This window comes from Danio aesculapii, chromosome 16 (assembly GCF_903798145.1).
Source record: "Danio aesculapii chromosome 16, fDanAes4.1, whole genome shotgun sequence".
Taxonomy (NCBI): Eukaryota; Metazoa; Chordata; class Actinopteri; order Cypriniformes; family Danionidae; genus Danio; species Danio aesculapii.
The window spans coordinates 50,481,657-50,498,281 of NC_079450.1; the positions used below are offsets into that span (position 1 = coordinate 50,481,657).

General features: G+C 34.8%; 1 protein-coding gene across 1 annotated transcript in view; it reads right to left on the reverse strand.

The window, feature by feature from the left end:
* Positions 1-16,625, reverse strand: part of ulk4 (unc-51 like kinase 4) — a 330,407-nt gene that overhangs the window by 73,164 nt on the left and 240,618 nt on the right. The window contains exon 34 of the mRNA XM_056475236.1: positions 14,724-14,816. Coding sequence (XP_056331211.1) covers positions 14,724-14,816 — 93 coding nt within the window. The remainder of the gene's footprint in view (positions 1-14,723; positions 14,817-16,625) is intronic.

The window sequence follows — 16,625 nt, forward strand, 5'->3', positions numbered from 1 at the left end:
TCAAATACCCTGTCAGAAAGGTCTAGTGGCTGGGAATTACCATTATACAGTGTCTGGTATAACCTTAATGTTGCTTTGTTTTCTTGTGTTTACATACATGAATATGGCTAAAAAATAGAATTAAGTATTGGGTCTTAGCATTTTCAAAATACCATATTCAGTGTGATTTAGGAGCCTTTTTTCCTCACAAAGTCCCCAACAACACCAATATTTGCTGGTATTGCTATATTTGTAGTGGAAATTGGCAATCCTCACAACGTAAACAATACAAGGCCACACACATCTTAGTGAGGACATTACAGTATGCTGACTTCCATCGTTTTTATATCAGGTTAATGATACTGTTTACAGGCTAACACAGGGTGCCCAAACTCGGTCCTGGAGGGCTGGTGTCCTGCAAAGTTTAGTTCCAACCCCAATCAGACACACCTAAACCAGCTAATCAAGCTCTTACTAGCCTTTCTAGAAACATCCCTGCAGCAGTGTTGAGGCAAGTTAAGGACACCGGCCCTCCAGGATGGAGTTTGGACATCCCTGGCTTAACCCAACCCCCAGATATCAATAAAAATATATGTTCTGGTCAATTTATAAGCACTTTTAATTAGTGAGGATCATCAAAATGTCATTTTTATTCATTCATTAATTTTCCTTCGGCTTAGTCCCTTTATTCAACAGGGGTCACCACAGCGGAATGAACCGTCAACTTATCCAGCATATGTTTTACATAGTGGATGCCCTTCCAGCTGCAACCTAGCATGGGAAACATCCATACACACTCATTCACACTCATACACTACAGCCAATTTAGCTTATCCAACTCACCTATAGTGCATGTGTTTGGACTGTGGGAGAAACCAGAGCACCCGGAGGAATCCCACGCCAACACACATACTGTTGGGCTCTGATATTTGGAATAAAAAAATAAAAATTTAAAAAAAAAATAAAAAAAAATTTATCACTTTATTAGATGAGAGGAAAAAGCTAAATACTGCACTTTATATGTACTTTTTAGATTCACATATTTAATTCTAACAATACATCAGAGTATTCCACTATTAAAACGTCTCATGTGCACACATATCTGTGGGCTGCCCTGCTTAAGTCATGACTTATTCACGAATGTTTGACAGTTGTCATTCATTGATTCGTTGTCATGTCGCATGACCAGATGGCTTTTGAGTTTTAGAATACAGACATGCTATTCTGCACAAGAACTCTTTAATAATTCTGTATAATCTTCTGCCTCACACCTTGTTTTTTTCATATGTAAAGGGTGAAAAATATGGAATTGGTTAGAAACTACTTCAAAATAATGCAATACATGTTTAGCAAAAATACAAAGTTTTGCTAATAGCATTATTGAATTAGCATTATCTAAAAATGTGCGTAAACTAAATGCAGAGGGTAGAGCATGTGTAGAATGTTGTGAATAACAGGCATTCTGTTGAATGACGAAATTCTGTGGAAATCTTTGTGCAGACCTCTGCAGGCGGGTAGATGACACTCAATTTCAAATAGTGACAGGACTGTCCAGCAACCTGACATGATACACTTCATTTAATACAATTAAAACAAAAATAAAATTAAAAATAAACACCTTTTTTAACACCTAAAAGATTCATTGGTCAAATTATATGCTGCATGCATGATTTAAGGGAAATTTTGTCGAAAATATAATGCACAGCATGAATTAAAGCACCTTTTCAGGTAGTTCAAGCTAAAAAAAACAATAAAAAAATTTGGTGCTAAAATACTAACCCTCAGACCATCCAAGGTGTACAGTAGGTGACTTTTTTCTTAGATGAATGTTAAGGAAGATTTGGTAACATTTTAGTATAGGGACCACTTTTAACTATTAACTTGTGGTTTATTACCAGTCTATTATTAAGATACTGGCCGTTTATTAGTACATTACATATTTTGCATAATCATATTTGGAGTTTACTGAGCTAAAAGGCATCGTTAACGGTTCATTTAAAATAAAGTGTTAGATTTTTGGCTGGAAAAAGAATTATTGGTGATTAATAAAATACTCTCTCTCTCTCTCTAGAGAGAGAGAGAGAGAGAGAGAGAGAGAGAGAGAGAGAGAGGAACAAAAACATAAACAAAGGAAGCTGAGAAAATTTTTCATTTTTCAATGGCAAGTTCAGACAGCACTTAGAGGTTTTTGCATCTGAACTCTTTATATATATATACACACACACACGCGCACACACACACACACACACATATATATATATATATATATATATATATATATATATATATATATATATATATATATATATATATATATATATATATATATATATATATATATATATACAGTTGAAGTCAGAATTATTAGCCCTCCTTTGAATTTTTTTTTCCTTTTTTTAATTATTTCCCAAATAATGTTTAACAGAGCAAGGAAATGTTCACAGTATATGTCTGATAATATTTTTGTCTTTTGGAGAAAGTCTTATTTTGGCTAGAATAAAAGCAGATTTTAATTATTATGAACCATTTTAAGGTCAACATTATTAGTCCCTTTAAGCAATTTTTTTTCCGACTGTCTACAGAACAAACCATCATTATACAATAAATTGCCTATCCTGCCTAGTTAACCTAATTAACCTAGTTCAGCCTTTAAATGTCACTATAAGCTGTATAGAAGTCTCTCAAAAAATATCTAGTCAAATATTATTTACTGTCATCAAGACAAAGATAAAATAAATCAGTTATTAGAAATGAATTATTAAAACTATTATCTTTAGAAATGTGTTACGTTTAGAAATGTGTTATATATAAATTTATCCTTTGTGTATTGTTCAAAACTACCCTTTTGTTATGCTGGGGATGAAAATATCCACTAAATTAAACTGCTGTAAGAATACATTTTAGCATAAATCTATTAATCAACCTGATCAAAACTACTGAATTGTTTAGAAAATTACAGGATTTTACTCTTTTAATTGCCAAGTTCACAAATAATGTCACTGATTTGGTGAAGAAAAAAAACACCAATTTACGTATGTTCAATATAAAAGCAATTGTGCACTGGATTCTTTAACTTTTTATCACAGTCTTAGACATGTGAGCGATTAGTACCAACATTGGCTTTGATGCACTAGTTAGATTTTCATTTTTCTCCCTAATTTACAGTTGGTGGCTGTTTTTTTCCCATTGATTTCCATTATAACCACACTTGATGGTGCATAAACACACAGTCTTTGTTTTTGTTTACTCCATGTAGTTCTGAGAACTGAGATGCATATTGTGATTTTCTCAGACACATCAAGGTAAGTGCATAAAGGTCACTCTCACACACTCACAGACACACATACACACACTTTAATTTGCGGTTATACTTCATATAACATCCAGAAAATAAGCTTTTTTTTTTTGCACATGGGCATCTAAGGGTTAATGGTGCCAATTGATGATCAACAGTAAAAATGACAAATTTAACCTCTTCCCAACAGGGAAAACCACCAACAACCAAAAACGCATGATTATATGGTGTCATGGTTTTGTAATTAAATAAATATGGTTATAACTCAAAAATCACCCCAGAGTGGATGAAAACATCCCCAACAGCACAATACCCATAACTTGCGCCTGACTGAATCTGCGGACATTTTTTGTTTTTTCTGCGGAGAATTTTGTAAAAAATCTGCAGATTTATGCTGAATTACTTTAGGAGTATCATAACTAAAAACTTAATATATGAAATAAAAAAATAATCCATTTTTAACTTTGATTCAATGTTTACAATGCAAATAAATCCACTTATTTGGTAAACGAAGCAAGTTTCTCATATAATAGATCTACTAAAAGACAGAGAAAAGACTTTACAAACTGTATTGTAAATAAACCATATGAACATTTTAATATTACTATTATAACATCACAAAAATATTAGTTAAATGAATTTAAAAATGAATAAATATAAATGTAAACACATTTACACAGGTAAATACATAGACTCAAGGATGGGTTAAAAAAATGTGCAGATTTCAGCACATGCAGATTCTGTGTGGGCCTACCCATAACACATGAGTAATGAATTGGATTGGCTTAGTAATGTCAAATTAAGCACATTTTAATTATCAATTATATATTTAATTACAATTTAATTTTAGATTTTAAATATGCATATATATGATTTTATCTTTTAAAGGTATAGTTCACCCCAAAACCTTTTTGCTAATAATTTCCTCGCCCTTCACTCATCAAAAATCTGAGTTTCTTTCTTTCTTCCACTAAATATAAAAGAAAATATTTAGAAAAATGTAAACCAGTAGCCATTGACTTCCATAGCATTTTCCCCCTAATATTTCAATAACTATCAGTTTCCAGCATTCTTTAAAACATCTCCTTTTGTGTTTAACAGAAAAAACCTCATAAACATTTGAAAGCCCTTGAAAGCGAGTACATTTTTTTTTTTTGGATGAGCGATCCCTTTAAATACATGATCCACAAAGCAGCGGGATATGGATGATTCAGTTTGCCTGCAATAGAGTCGTAATGTTGTTCATTAAAAAACACAGCTGGCATTTATTAGCCAAAATCGTTGTATGATGAGATGAATAAAATCCTGCTGGTACCGTCTGTTTAGTTTACCATACTGCACTGTACTCGCTTAAAATGTTGTGCCAATCAAATATGCCGCAGATTTAAATAAGTAATATATTAAGCAGCCAACAGGGAGGAGAATCTTGAAAATGACTCTGAAATGAAGTGTATGTACTTACTCTTTTAGAAAATTCCTGCATTGCTGATTACCAGCATATACTGCATGTTTTGCATGGTGGGACCAGCACGGGACTTGTTGGGTCCCCCAGTATGGAAGGTGGGAGTGCTGAGCTACACTAGATTATTTTAGCAGCATGACTGTCAGTTAGACCAGCACTTTAACAGCTAGAATCTGTATGTTTTTAGACTGATTACCCTGCCTTAAAATGTGATAATACCAGGATCACACCACACGAGCCATTAACCATGTAATAAATAAGGTTGCATTGCAGGGATAATCTTTGTTGTTGTTTTTTTTTTCATTTTTGTTCACTTTTTTTTCAGAAATGTATCACAGAATGTGACACAATGTGTTTTTAGGGCACTTTAAGTGTTTTCTCAGATCTGATTTGTGAAAATGGCTCCATTTATTTACATTTGGCTACATGCACTTGTGTCAGCTAGTGCTGTACAATATATCGCAATATGATTGTTGTCACGACAATAGTATATACAATATATGTATCGCAGACATGTGGTAAATGACATTTATTTTATGCATTGATTGTTTATTTAAATTTGACCAATCAGATAGGGCCTTACTATATTTCTCCCCACCCCTCCAGTAGTTGCTGTTCTGATATTGGCTGGAGCTCAAAATAAACAGTTATTAAGGTGACAGCCAATCAGAGTCTGAATATCTGCGGAGGTTTTCACTCCTCATGGTGTTTTAAAGACAAAATCTTTGCACATTGACAGTTTTTTAATATAGTCTGAATTAGAAATAATTAGATCTGAAAACTATATTTTACCTATTTATTTTAAAATCATTACATAAATAAATGACTTAAAAATATCCACTAAAATTGCATTTTTTTCTAGGAAAATGTTATATCGTATAAGAAATATCAATGCTGCAATACTCTACAACATCGCATATATTTCAAGTATTTTGCAGTATATATATATATAGATGTAGATCCAATCTCCAAATACATAGTTATAAAGTATGCAAATTTAAGGATACTAAAGCGTCAGATACACTGCACTTTATTTTACACACACACACACGCACACACACACACACTTTTATATATATATATATATATATATATATATATATATATATATATATATATATATATATATATATATATATATATATATATATATATATGTATATGTATATATATATATATATGACCTACAGGGATTTTCTCGCACAACTTTCACGTACAACACGTCCAACCTTGAGGTGGATGGGCTACAGCAGTAGAAGACCACAAAGGGTGCCACTCCTGTCAGCTAAGATATGTATATACAGTTGAGGTCTGAATTATTAGCCCCTCTAAATTATTAGCCCCCGTTTTTATTTTTTCCCCTAATTTCTGTTAAACAAAGAGAAGATTTTACAACACATTTCTAAACATAATAGTTTTAATAACTCATCTCTAATAACTGATTTCTTTAATCTTTGCCATGATGACAATAAATAATATTTGACTAGATATTCTTCAAGACACTTCTATACAGCTTAAAGAGACATTTAAAGGCTTAACTAGGTAAATAAGGTTAACTAGGCAGGTTAGGGTTATTAGGCAAGTTATTGTATTACGATAGTTTGTTCTGTAGACTATCGAAAAAAATAGCTTAAAAGGGCTAATAATTTTGACTTTAAATTTTCTGAATCTGTTGAATATCATTTGGGAAATAGTTTAATAATAAGAAAAAAAAATCAAATGGGGGCTAATAATTCTGACTTCAACTGTATTTAATTTTTACAGAAAAATGTCTTATTGACTTATTACTACAGGTTTGTGATGCCTCTCTGTTGTTAAAGCTGACATTCATGAATTCACCCTTACATCTAATCTAAATGGACAAATAGTGAGCATATTTTGGCTTGCAGTCCTTAGGGAGGGCTCCGAGCCTGGAATATGAGCTGAACCCAGAGAAACTCCCCATCCTTCCCCCATTTTGTATGGGATAAAATAGATTAAAGGTGCGTTAAAATGTGCATTTTTATTCGACATTCGAGGTAATCTCAACTGAAACATTAACAGAGGGCGGGGCATAGAGTTGCTCCTCCCCTTTAAAAAAAGATTTTCATTACATAACATTTTTGGGTTTGCTGCAATCAATCAAACACTTGGATTATGTGCCACATGTTGCAAAGAGGGGCAGCATGGTGGCTCAGTAGTTAGCGCTGTCGTCTCACAGCAACAAGGTCGCTGGTTTGAGCTGGGTCAGATGGCATTTCTGTGTGGAGTTTGCATGTTCTCCCCGTGTTGGCGTGGGTTTCCTCAGGGTGCTCTGGTTTCCCTCACAGTCCAAAGACATTCGGTATCGGTGAACTGAATAAACTAAACTGGCTGTAGTGTATGAGTGTGCTGTAGTGTGTGCTAATGCTAGAATGTATGGGTGTTTCCCAGTACTGGGTTGCGACTGGAATGGCATCCGCTGCTTAAAACATGCCAGTATAGTTGGCGGTTCATTCCGCTGTGGTGACCTCTGTTAAATAAGGGACTAAGCCGAAGGTAAGTAAATGAATGAATGTTGCAAGGAACAAAAATGAATCTCTATATTACAGCAGGTGTAAGAATGGGTCTGCTGGTTTTTTCCTGGCACAGTGGGCAGGATTAGCTTGAATTCTGCTTTGAGGGTCATGTGGGCACAGCTTGCCACTCAAACACACACGCATACACACACTGGATGCACGTCTGAGGGTTAGAGAGTTGAGTGGAGTGTGTTGGTGGGGATCTGGTCTCTAGTCTTTCTGCCATCTGTGAGAATGTTATGCCACAGTGCATCACTATGCCAACCGCTTTCATTTCACTCTCTCTCTCTGTCCTCATAGATGGGATTCTCAGAGTAGCCTCATCTCGGTGTATCCTCTGAAAGCCTCTATCAGACCTGAGAGCCATATACAGCGTGCAATATATGAAACTGCAACAATGGAATATAAAACACAACAAAGCCTGCACACAATCTAACAGTGCAGTGCATTTCTGTTTATTGCGTCTCGCACAAACATCCAGACCCTTTTTTCAAAAGCAGCACAGACTCTAATACGCTATCAAATGCGAAAGATACAAAACCTCGGCATTCATTGTTGAAATTCCATCTATCCTCCTGTCAATTTGTGGCTTCCATGAAACGGATGAGAGGTAAATCTCTCCTTTCAATTATGAATGTCTCACTTGTCTGGATTGATTATTTTGGAAATGGATGCTCCATTATTCATCATAGGGATCGGTTAATGACATGTGATGGAAAGCATACGGTTGAAGTCAAAATTATCCACCCTCCTGTGATTTTTATTTATTTTTTTCTTTTTAAATATTTCCCAAATGATGTTTAACAGAGCACGGAATTTTTCACAGTATTTCCGTTAATATTTTTTCATCTGGAAAAAGTCTTATTTGTTTTATTTGAGCTAGAATAAAAGCAGTTTAAATTTTTTTTAACCATTTTAAGACCAATATTATTAGCCCTCTTAAGCAATATTTGTTTTCTTTATACAGCAACTTGCTTAATTACCCTAACTTGTCTTGTTAACCTAATTAACCTCTTAAGGCCCAAGGTGTTTTTTACATGCATTTTTTATTTCTCTTTGCTATTTGGGCTTATTAGAACCTAATTAGAAGAAAAATTGAAGTATCATCTTTTGATATGATGTACTTTTAGAGAAAAATAATGTCCACATATGTGGACTCGTGGTCTGAATTTACATAAAACACTTTTTCCTGAATTTTTTTTATGCATATTAAACATAAAAATAGTTTTTTTGAACTTGCTTTGACTATCAGAGAGTAAAAACAAAAAAAATTCCCATTTTGGAGAGTTAAAAATAGTGTTTGAGACATTTCATTTGCTGCAAAACAGTTGCAGGATGACACTGTATGTCTGTAACAAAATAGAAAACATTCAAAGTTTTTTAAATAGCAACTTAAGAGCTAGGAGGTTAACCCAGTTAAGCCTTTAAGGCCCAGTTTACATGAATACATTTTAGTTGATACTATAAAATTTTGCCACTTTAATTATGTAAATGCATTTATTATCTAATTCACTTGTAGATGCAGATACTTTGCCACTTATGCAACACAATAATGCTATAGAAATCACTTAATAAATTGTTATCAGCCTATAATATTCTGATTAAATTGCTAAATTTAGCTTTAAAGGTATCATTCTTCTTAGAGTCAAGGGAAATAATCTAAACCTTATTAAAGCTAAATTTAGCAACTTAATCAGAATAATATAGGCTGATAACAGTTTAATGATTGATTTATATAGCATTATAGTGCTGCATAAGTGGAAAAGTAACTGCATCTAAAAAGTGAATTAGATAATAAATACATTTACATAATTAAAGCGGGGGGTTAATTTTAATTAAAGGATAATTATTAAATTATTAAAGCATAATTTCATGGGATTCAATTCAAACATAACATTCTCATCACAAAGGAGATCGACAAAATGATTTTCTGAAAATGCCAGCAGGTGGCAGCAAATGAGTGCATTACTAAACGAGTCGTTTATTTACCGATTCATTTGATGATTCGTTCTGTAAGATTTGATACTGAATGCATTGAATCCAGCCATTCGCGAATGACATCATCATACTCAATATTACTGATATATAATGTTACTCAGCCTATTTAATTTTTGACAAATGTCTAATAATACTGCTAAAACTATTTATTTTATATAAAATAATAATAATTAAATGGTGGAGCTTCTTGACCTAGTTCAGTAAGGAGTGTTTTGATTGGTAGATTAAAAACTCACCACTATTGGCTAAACAGAATATCCTCCAAAAAAGATTTGTACGAGTCATGTCCTGCCAGGAAGGTCTCAAAAATACCGCACACAATTTCAAAGGACTCCATGCTCATGTGAGCATTTTCAAATGCACATTCAGTGGTTCATAAACACATATAACATAATTCATAATTGCAAGAGGAAAGTAATCCAAGACCTTCATATTTACATAATTGTGTAAACATTTTTGTAAAACGCATATGTGTGAGCATTTGGGAAATAGTTTTGTTTTTTACTTTTGGATTGATTAATTGTGTTTTGAATTTATGAATTGGAGATGTGGATTTATAAATTGTGTTTTGAAATTCATGAATTGGAGTTGTGAATTTACCAATTTTATGAATGCAAACGTATTAATATTGAGACTGATCTGGCTCCCTATAAATCAGTGTTTAGTCTCGATAGTCAGGCTCACTCCTGTTGGTCCTTAATCTAGAAACCTGCACTTCTAGCCTGCATTTGTTTTGATCCAGGAATGCAATACCTAGTTTAATCACTGGGTGTTAAACTTACATACTGCACCTTTAAAAGAATATGGACTTTTCTGTCATAACCTATAGCAAAACAACCATAGCAAAATACAAGAGAAAAGAGCGCTCTTTTATTATCAGCTGTCAGTCAGCGCCTGCTCGTTTTTTCCTGCTCATTTCACCTTTTTCTGTGTAAATGCAGAAAATTGGATACGAGTTACTTTCAAAAAGATGATGTAAGCGGGTCATCTAAAAAAATTGGATACAGTCACAAAATCGGAATTGACCATCAAGATCTGCAATGTAAATGCAGCCTATGTCAGACAGAAATTGAGGGAAAAAAGCGCTAATATTTCTGACTTCAACTGTATATTGTGTAAAAACGTCCCATATGCACTTATTATAACCTAATAATGGATTTCACATCATGATTTTAACTCGACCTGCAATTAGAGGGATACAAAGTTAGCATTAGCTCTACTGTAAAAGATGTGGGTGTTGAATTAGATAGCAACTTAAATTTTGAAAATCATATCTCCCATGTCACAAAAACCACCTTCTTTCATCTGACAAATATCGCTAAGTTATAAAGTATGCTATTCATATCAAATTCAGAAACGTTATTCCATGCTTTTATGACTTCTAGACTGGATTACTGTAATGCTCTGTTCGCTGGGTTTTGATCCAGGAATGCAATACGTAGCTCAACCACTGGGTGTCAAACTTACACGCTGCACTTTTAAAAGAATATGGACAAGTGAAAACTTTTCCGTCATAAACTATAGCAAAACAACTTGCAAAAAAGTAAATAAAAAAAAAAATGTAAACCTGCGAACAGATTAAATACAGGAATGGAAAAAAAAGAGCGCTCTTTTTTTTATCAGCTGTCAGTCAGCGCCCGCTCTTTTTTCCTGGTCATTGCACCTTTTGCCTTGTGCTGTGTAAATGCAGACAATCGGATACAATCGAATGTAAGCGGGTCATCAGAAAAATCGGTTAGAGTCACAAAACTGGAATTAACCATCAAGATCTGCAGTGTAAATGCAACCTATGTTAGACAGAAATTGGAACTACTAATATTTAGAGGCACTAATATTTCTGACTTCAGCTGTATATTGTCTAAAAACATCCCATATGCCAGAGTTCTTACCAGCTCTAGAAAATATGACCATATCATCACAATTGTATGACTTTTGAATCATGAAATGATGCAGTGGAGTCAATCAGACGCAAATTGCCATTGAAAATGTTTCTATTTACAGAAAAGGCCATCGCTGATTCGATTTGTGTCATCAGGCATGAGTTGATATCTTTGTGTGTGTCTTCTAGAAACCACAGTGTTGTCCGCACATCATCAGAACTCTAAAAATAAAGCTCCAATTAGAGCTGAAAAGGGTTTTCAGTCTGACACTTTGTCCACCTTTGGGACCTTTAAGGGGAGCCATGAACCAATCAGCTGTGAGCCTGGAGCTCAGCATGACTGGTGGAATAATGTGTCCAACTGCATTTTCAGAAAAGACAAAGAGACTTTTGACATTTGATGATCTAAGATAAGATAATGATTACATTGTTGGTCGTTTAGAATCATGTACAAAATATGGTTCCAAACTAAATCAATTAAACTAGGTTAATCTGACTAATGTATACCTCTTAGTAACATTTCTATTTCGTTCATAGCATGTTGTGTTTCTCAGAATTGAACATTAGACAGACACCGGTTTAGGCAGAAATCTAGTTCCCTCAAGGAAAAGTGGAATGAACCCCCAATTACACTGACCCTAAATACCAGCAGATGCTCTTCAAGCCGAATGGTTTTACTCTCAATGCTGAGAAATATCCACACACTCTCCCATTCACACACTAAGGCCAATTTAGCTCATCCATTTCACATTCATGCCTAATGTTTTTTATAATGTCTATTTCTCTGATGGATTTGTTTTTTGTTTTTTCAGCCTAACGATGGCTTGCTTGACTGATAGTGACAGCTCTTTGGATCTCATCTTAAAGGAAGTGGACAGTAACAGATTCCAAATGCAAATAGCACACTTGAAATGAACTCTGGGCCTTCTATCTGCTCATTGTAATTTGTGATAATGAGGGAATAACATACACCTGGCCATGGAAGAGCTTAGAAGCCAACTGTCCAATTAATTTTGGACCCTTAACAAGTGAGAGACACAAATGAAAAATGCAAACTGTTGTAATTCCTACAGCGTTAACCTGATTAGGATGTAAATACCCGCAAATTTGTTTCATTTCAAATCCATTGTGTTGGTGTATAGAGCCAAAAATGTTAGAATTGTGTCGATGTCTAAATATTTAGACATATCTAACTGTATGTCTTTGAACTGTGGGGGAAACCGGAGGAACCCAACACAGACATGGGAATAACATGCAAAGTCTACACAAAAATGCCAACTGGCAGTATCTATTTATATGCAAGTATAAACTCAAGTGCAAGTGTAATTATTCTGTACCAGCATGTACTACAAACATTCTCTTTCTCCTCAGCAACTGCTCATAAACCCTTTGACAAGAACTTCACAAGTGTGTCTCCTCCGGGTGCTCTGGTTTCCACCACACTTCAAAAATATGTGCTATAGGTGAATTGAAAAAGCTAAATTGGCTGTGTATTTGAACGTGAGAGTGTATGGGTGTTTCCCAGTACTGGGTTGCAGCGGGAAGGGCATCCACTGTGAAAAAGATGTAGTGGAATAGTTGGCGGTTCATTCCGCTGTGGCGACCCCTGATAAATAAAGGGACTGAGTTAAAAGAAAGTGAATGAATTAGTATTAGCAAGACAAATTATTCATACATGGTAAAACATTCGGTGTGTACTTCGGTGTGTACTGTTGACATGGAGTTGAACCAGATTTAGGTAAAAACTCAAACAATACAGACATAGAAATAAAACAAAATAAAAAAAATCTGATAAATGAGTGTGATGAGTGAATGTGTTATGGCAAATGGAATGACACAAGGAGAAAGTCTTGAACTACTGAAATGTATTTAATACCTTATATAAAGTGCATTTTTTGTTTATGGCAGCTTAAAGACGCCTCTCATATGGAGAATAAAGTCACATGACTTGCTCAGTTTTTCACAGACTTCAACAGGGTGTAAAAATCTTGTGGGTCTCATCTATCAAATCTGAGCTTTATTATGTATTCTCTATTTGATTCAGGTCAGGTGATTGGCTGGGCCATTCTACAGCTTGATTTTCTTTCTCTGAAAGCATTTGAGAGTTTCCTTGGCTGTGTTTTGGATCATCGTCTTGCTGAAATGTCCACCCTGGTTTCATCTTCATCATTCTGCTAATGTAAATGTCGGACTGAAGCAGCTGAATTTACAAAGAGGAAAGGCAGAGGGTTCCTGAAGAACTACTGAGAGATTCTAGGTGCTCTCTGGTCTTTCACGGCCTTTCTACACCTCACTATCTTCATGTGTTTATTACTACTGCGTCATTTCATTACAAACAATTTCATTTTTAAACTAATTAGATTTGTTTTCTCTGCATATATGGATTTCATTTGTTCCTATCAACATCCGGTGAAAATTTCAAGTCAACAGCACCTTTAGAAATACGTTTTCTAAAAGAAAAGGTGAAGTGTTTAACACTTATTTTCCCCGTTGTATATGTGCATGTACAGTTGAAGTCAGAATTATTAGCCCACCTTTGTTGTTTTTAAATATTTCCCAAATGATGTTTAAGAGAGTAAGAAATTTTTCACCATATGTCTGATAATATTTTCTGGAGAAAGTCTTATTTGTTTTATTTCGGCTAGAATAAAAGCAGTTTTTAATTTTTTAAAAACTATTTTAAGGTCAAATTACTATAAGCTGTATAAAAGTGTCTTGAAAAATATCTAGTCAAATAATATTTACTGTCATCATGGCAAAGATAAAATAAATCAGTTATTAGAAATTAATTATTAAAACTTTTTTGTTTAGAAATGTGTTAAAAAAAATCTCTCCGTTAAACAAAATTGGGGAAAAAAATAAACAAACGGGGGCTAATAATTCAGACTTTAACTGAATGTATTTTAAGAAAATGGATAAAACATCAGCTAAATAAATGAATAAATGCATACACTTCACTTTTACACATTATGTATGTAACTCTATGAATGTATGTATGAAAGTTTACACTGTGTGTAATTGTTCTTTTGTGCATGTGGGTCAGTTTCGGACCAGTTCACACTGGATATCTGATATTAGCCACATTCAATATAACAATGCAGAAAGCTTTACTTAAGAAAAAAACACACACTAATCTGAGCATTAAATCTCGCAGTGTGAACGTAGCCATAGTGACAAAGCTGGCAACCATACATGCCTTATTCTATATACTGCTGTTGTTCTTTAATGCTTTTTGTAACCAAGCATAGGTGTAAATGGTCTCTGCCAGCAGGGTGGGCTATTTGCAGTTAGAGCAAACAGACACTATATGAAAAACCCTTAGGTTAACCCTGTATTTCTGATCATTGAAATCAAATTGATCCACAGCATAATATAAGTGATAACACACACACACACTGAGTTCCACATAATCGATTTGTGTTGGGTCAGCATGAAAGAATCCAATTAACTTAATTATTTTTATAAATTTGAGTTGATTGAACATAAAACAATTAAGTTGTCTCCCCCAAAATCTCAATAATAGTGTTGTTTCAGCTTAAATTAGTAGTTTGAACACACACACGGCAGACTGACCAGTTGAATGAGGAGGTTGTTTAGATCTGTCAGCGGCTTGTTGATGAGCAGGAGTTCCTCTGCAGCCTCAGCGTCTTCATTACTGTCTGATCTCTACCAAAAGAGAGAGAGAGAGAGAGAGAGAGAGAGAGAGAACACTATTAGATTGAGGAGAGAAAAGAAAAACAAGAGGGAGAAAGCAGAGGGGGGGGAAGCGAAGGGAAGAAAACGAGGACAGTCAGTCATTGGGGGGATGCTTAGAGACGAGAACTGGAGAGCCGGAGCAGCAGAGGATTGAGAGTCGGAGAGATTCCTGCTCATGTAATCATCACAGGAAGTACAGTGGCTTGAAGCTGCTGCTATTTTTAACTCCTCAGAGGTGTTCGGGGGTCTCTGCGCACTGGCCGAATGGAAGAGTGTGTATTGCTCTGCTCACTGTCTACCATCAGCCACAGCATCTTACTCTTTACTACCAGCTGCCAGAGAGAGAGAAATGGGTAAAAATAGACAACAAGCGGGAATGCATAAGAAATGCAAACTTTGTTACCCATCAGCCATCAGCCAGAGCATCCGTGCAGCGAGTCTGGTTCAAAAGTTCATCCCTGGCTGTCTTATTCGGGCTAATTTTCCAGTGACTATGAGTGTCTGGGATGCTCATGCAGATTGACAGGCCGGAGCAATGAGATTACAGCAAGCCTTCGCTTAATAGGACTGCAGCTTTTTCCCGCAATTAAACTCCCTTCGCTCGTTTCAAATATTAATGATGGAGCTCGGGCTGACACCGTGAGAGAAAGTGCCAACGCGAGAGGGAAGGACAGTCAGCGCAATGGGGGAAAAAAAAAAAAGAGTTCCCTCATCATTATCACCCAAATGAATTTGGGTTGCGCGGACACTTTTTTTTTTTTTAAATAAGCTTTTCTCTCCTTCTGTCGTTCTGAGAACTGAATTCCATTACTTGCTCCTTCTTGCCGATGTCCGTGCATAAATATGTATGGAAGGACGCAGAGTGACAAAGACAAAGGTGGATAATGAGGGATGAGGAGGAACTGACAGGGGATCGACTTCCTGTGGCACATATTGAGCTTAAAAAACGCTGTTTACCACAGAAAAATTAGCATATGGGGACTATTAGTAGGCATGTGATTGTGACGGTATGATAACCTACAAATAATAATATCAGGTATTGTGATTACTGCTCTAAAATATGTTTGAAAACAAACAAAAAAACAATCTACTTTTTCCCTAACAGAATACAATATATTTTATTTTAAACCTACAAACATGTAATCACTGGCTTCAATAAGCATTCGTTTTTTCCTTTGGAAGTCAATGGTTACAGGTAAAGAAACTCATAAAGGTTTGAAACAAACCACTTGAGGGAGTTTAAATAGTAAGTGCATTTTAATTTGTGCATGAACAATCCCTTTAACCAGAAAATCCCAGTAGATCAGCAATTTCTGAAATATTCAGAAAAGCCCGTGTGGCACCAACAACCATGCCACGTTCAAAATCACTGAAATCACCTTCCTTCTCTATTCTGATGCTCGGTTTGAACAGCAGCAGATCGTCTTGACCATGTCTAAATGCCTAAATGCATTGAGTTGCTGCCATGTGATTGGCTGATTAAAAATTCATGCTAATGAGCAGTTGGACAGGTGTACCTAATAAAGTGGCCGGTGAGTGTATTCATGACTATAAAATACTATAAATCTAAAAATATCTATACTATAATATATAAAAACTATTATATATATATATATATATATATATATATATATATATATATATATATATATATATATATATATATATATATATATATATATGGTATTATGGTAAACTAGATGGTCAATAAAAGATCATTTAAAGGTCCATGCTGACTCACATACGTTCATATTCATAACCTGAAAACAAAACAAACAA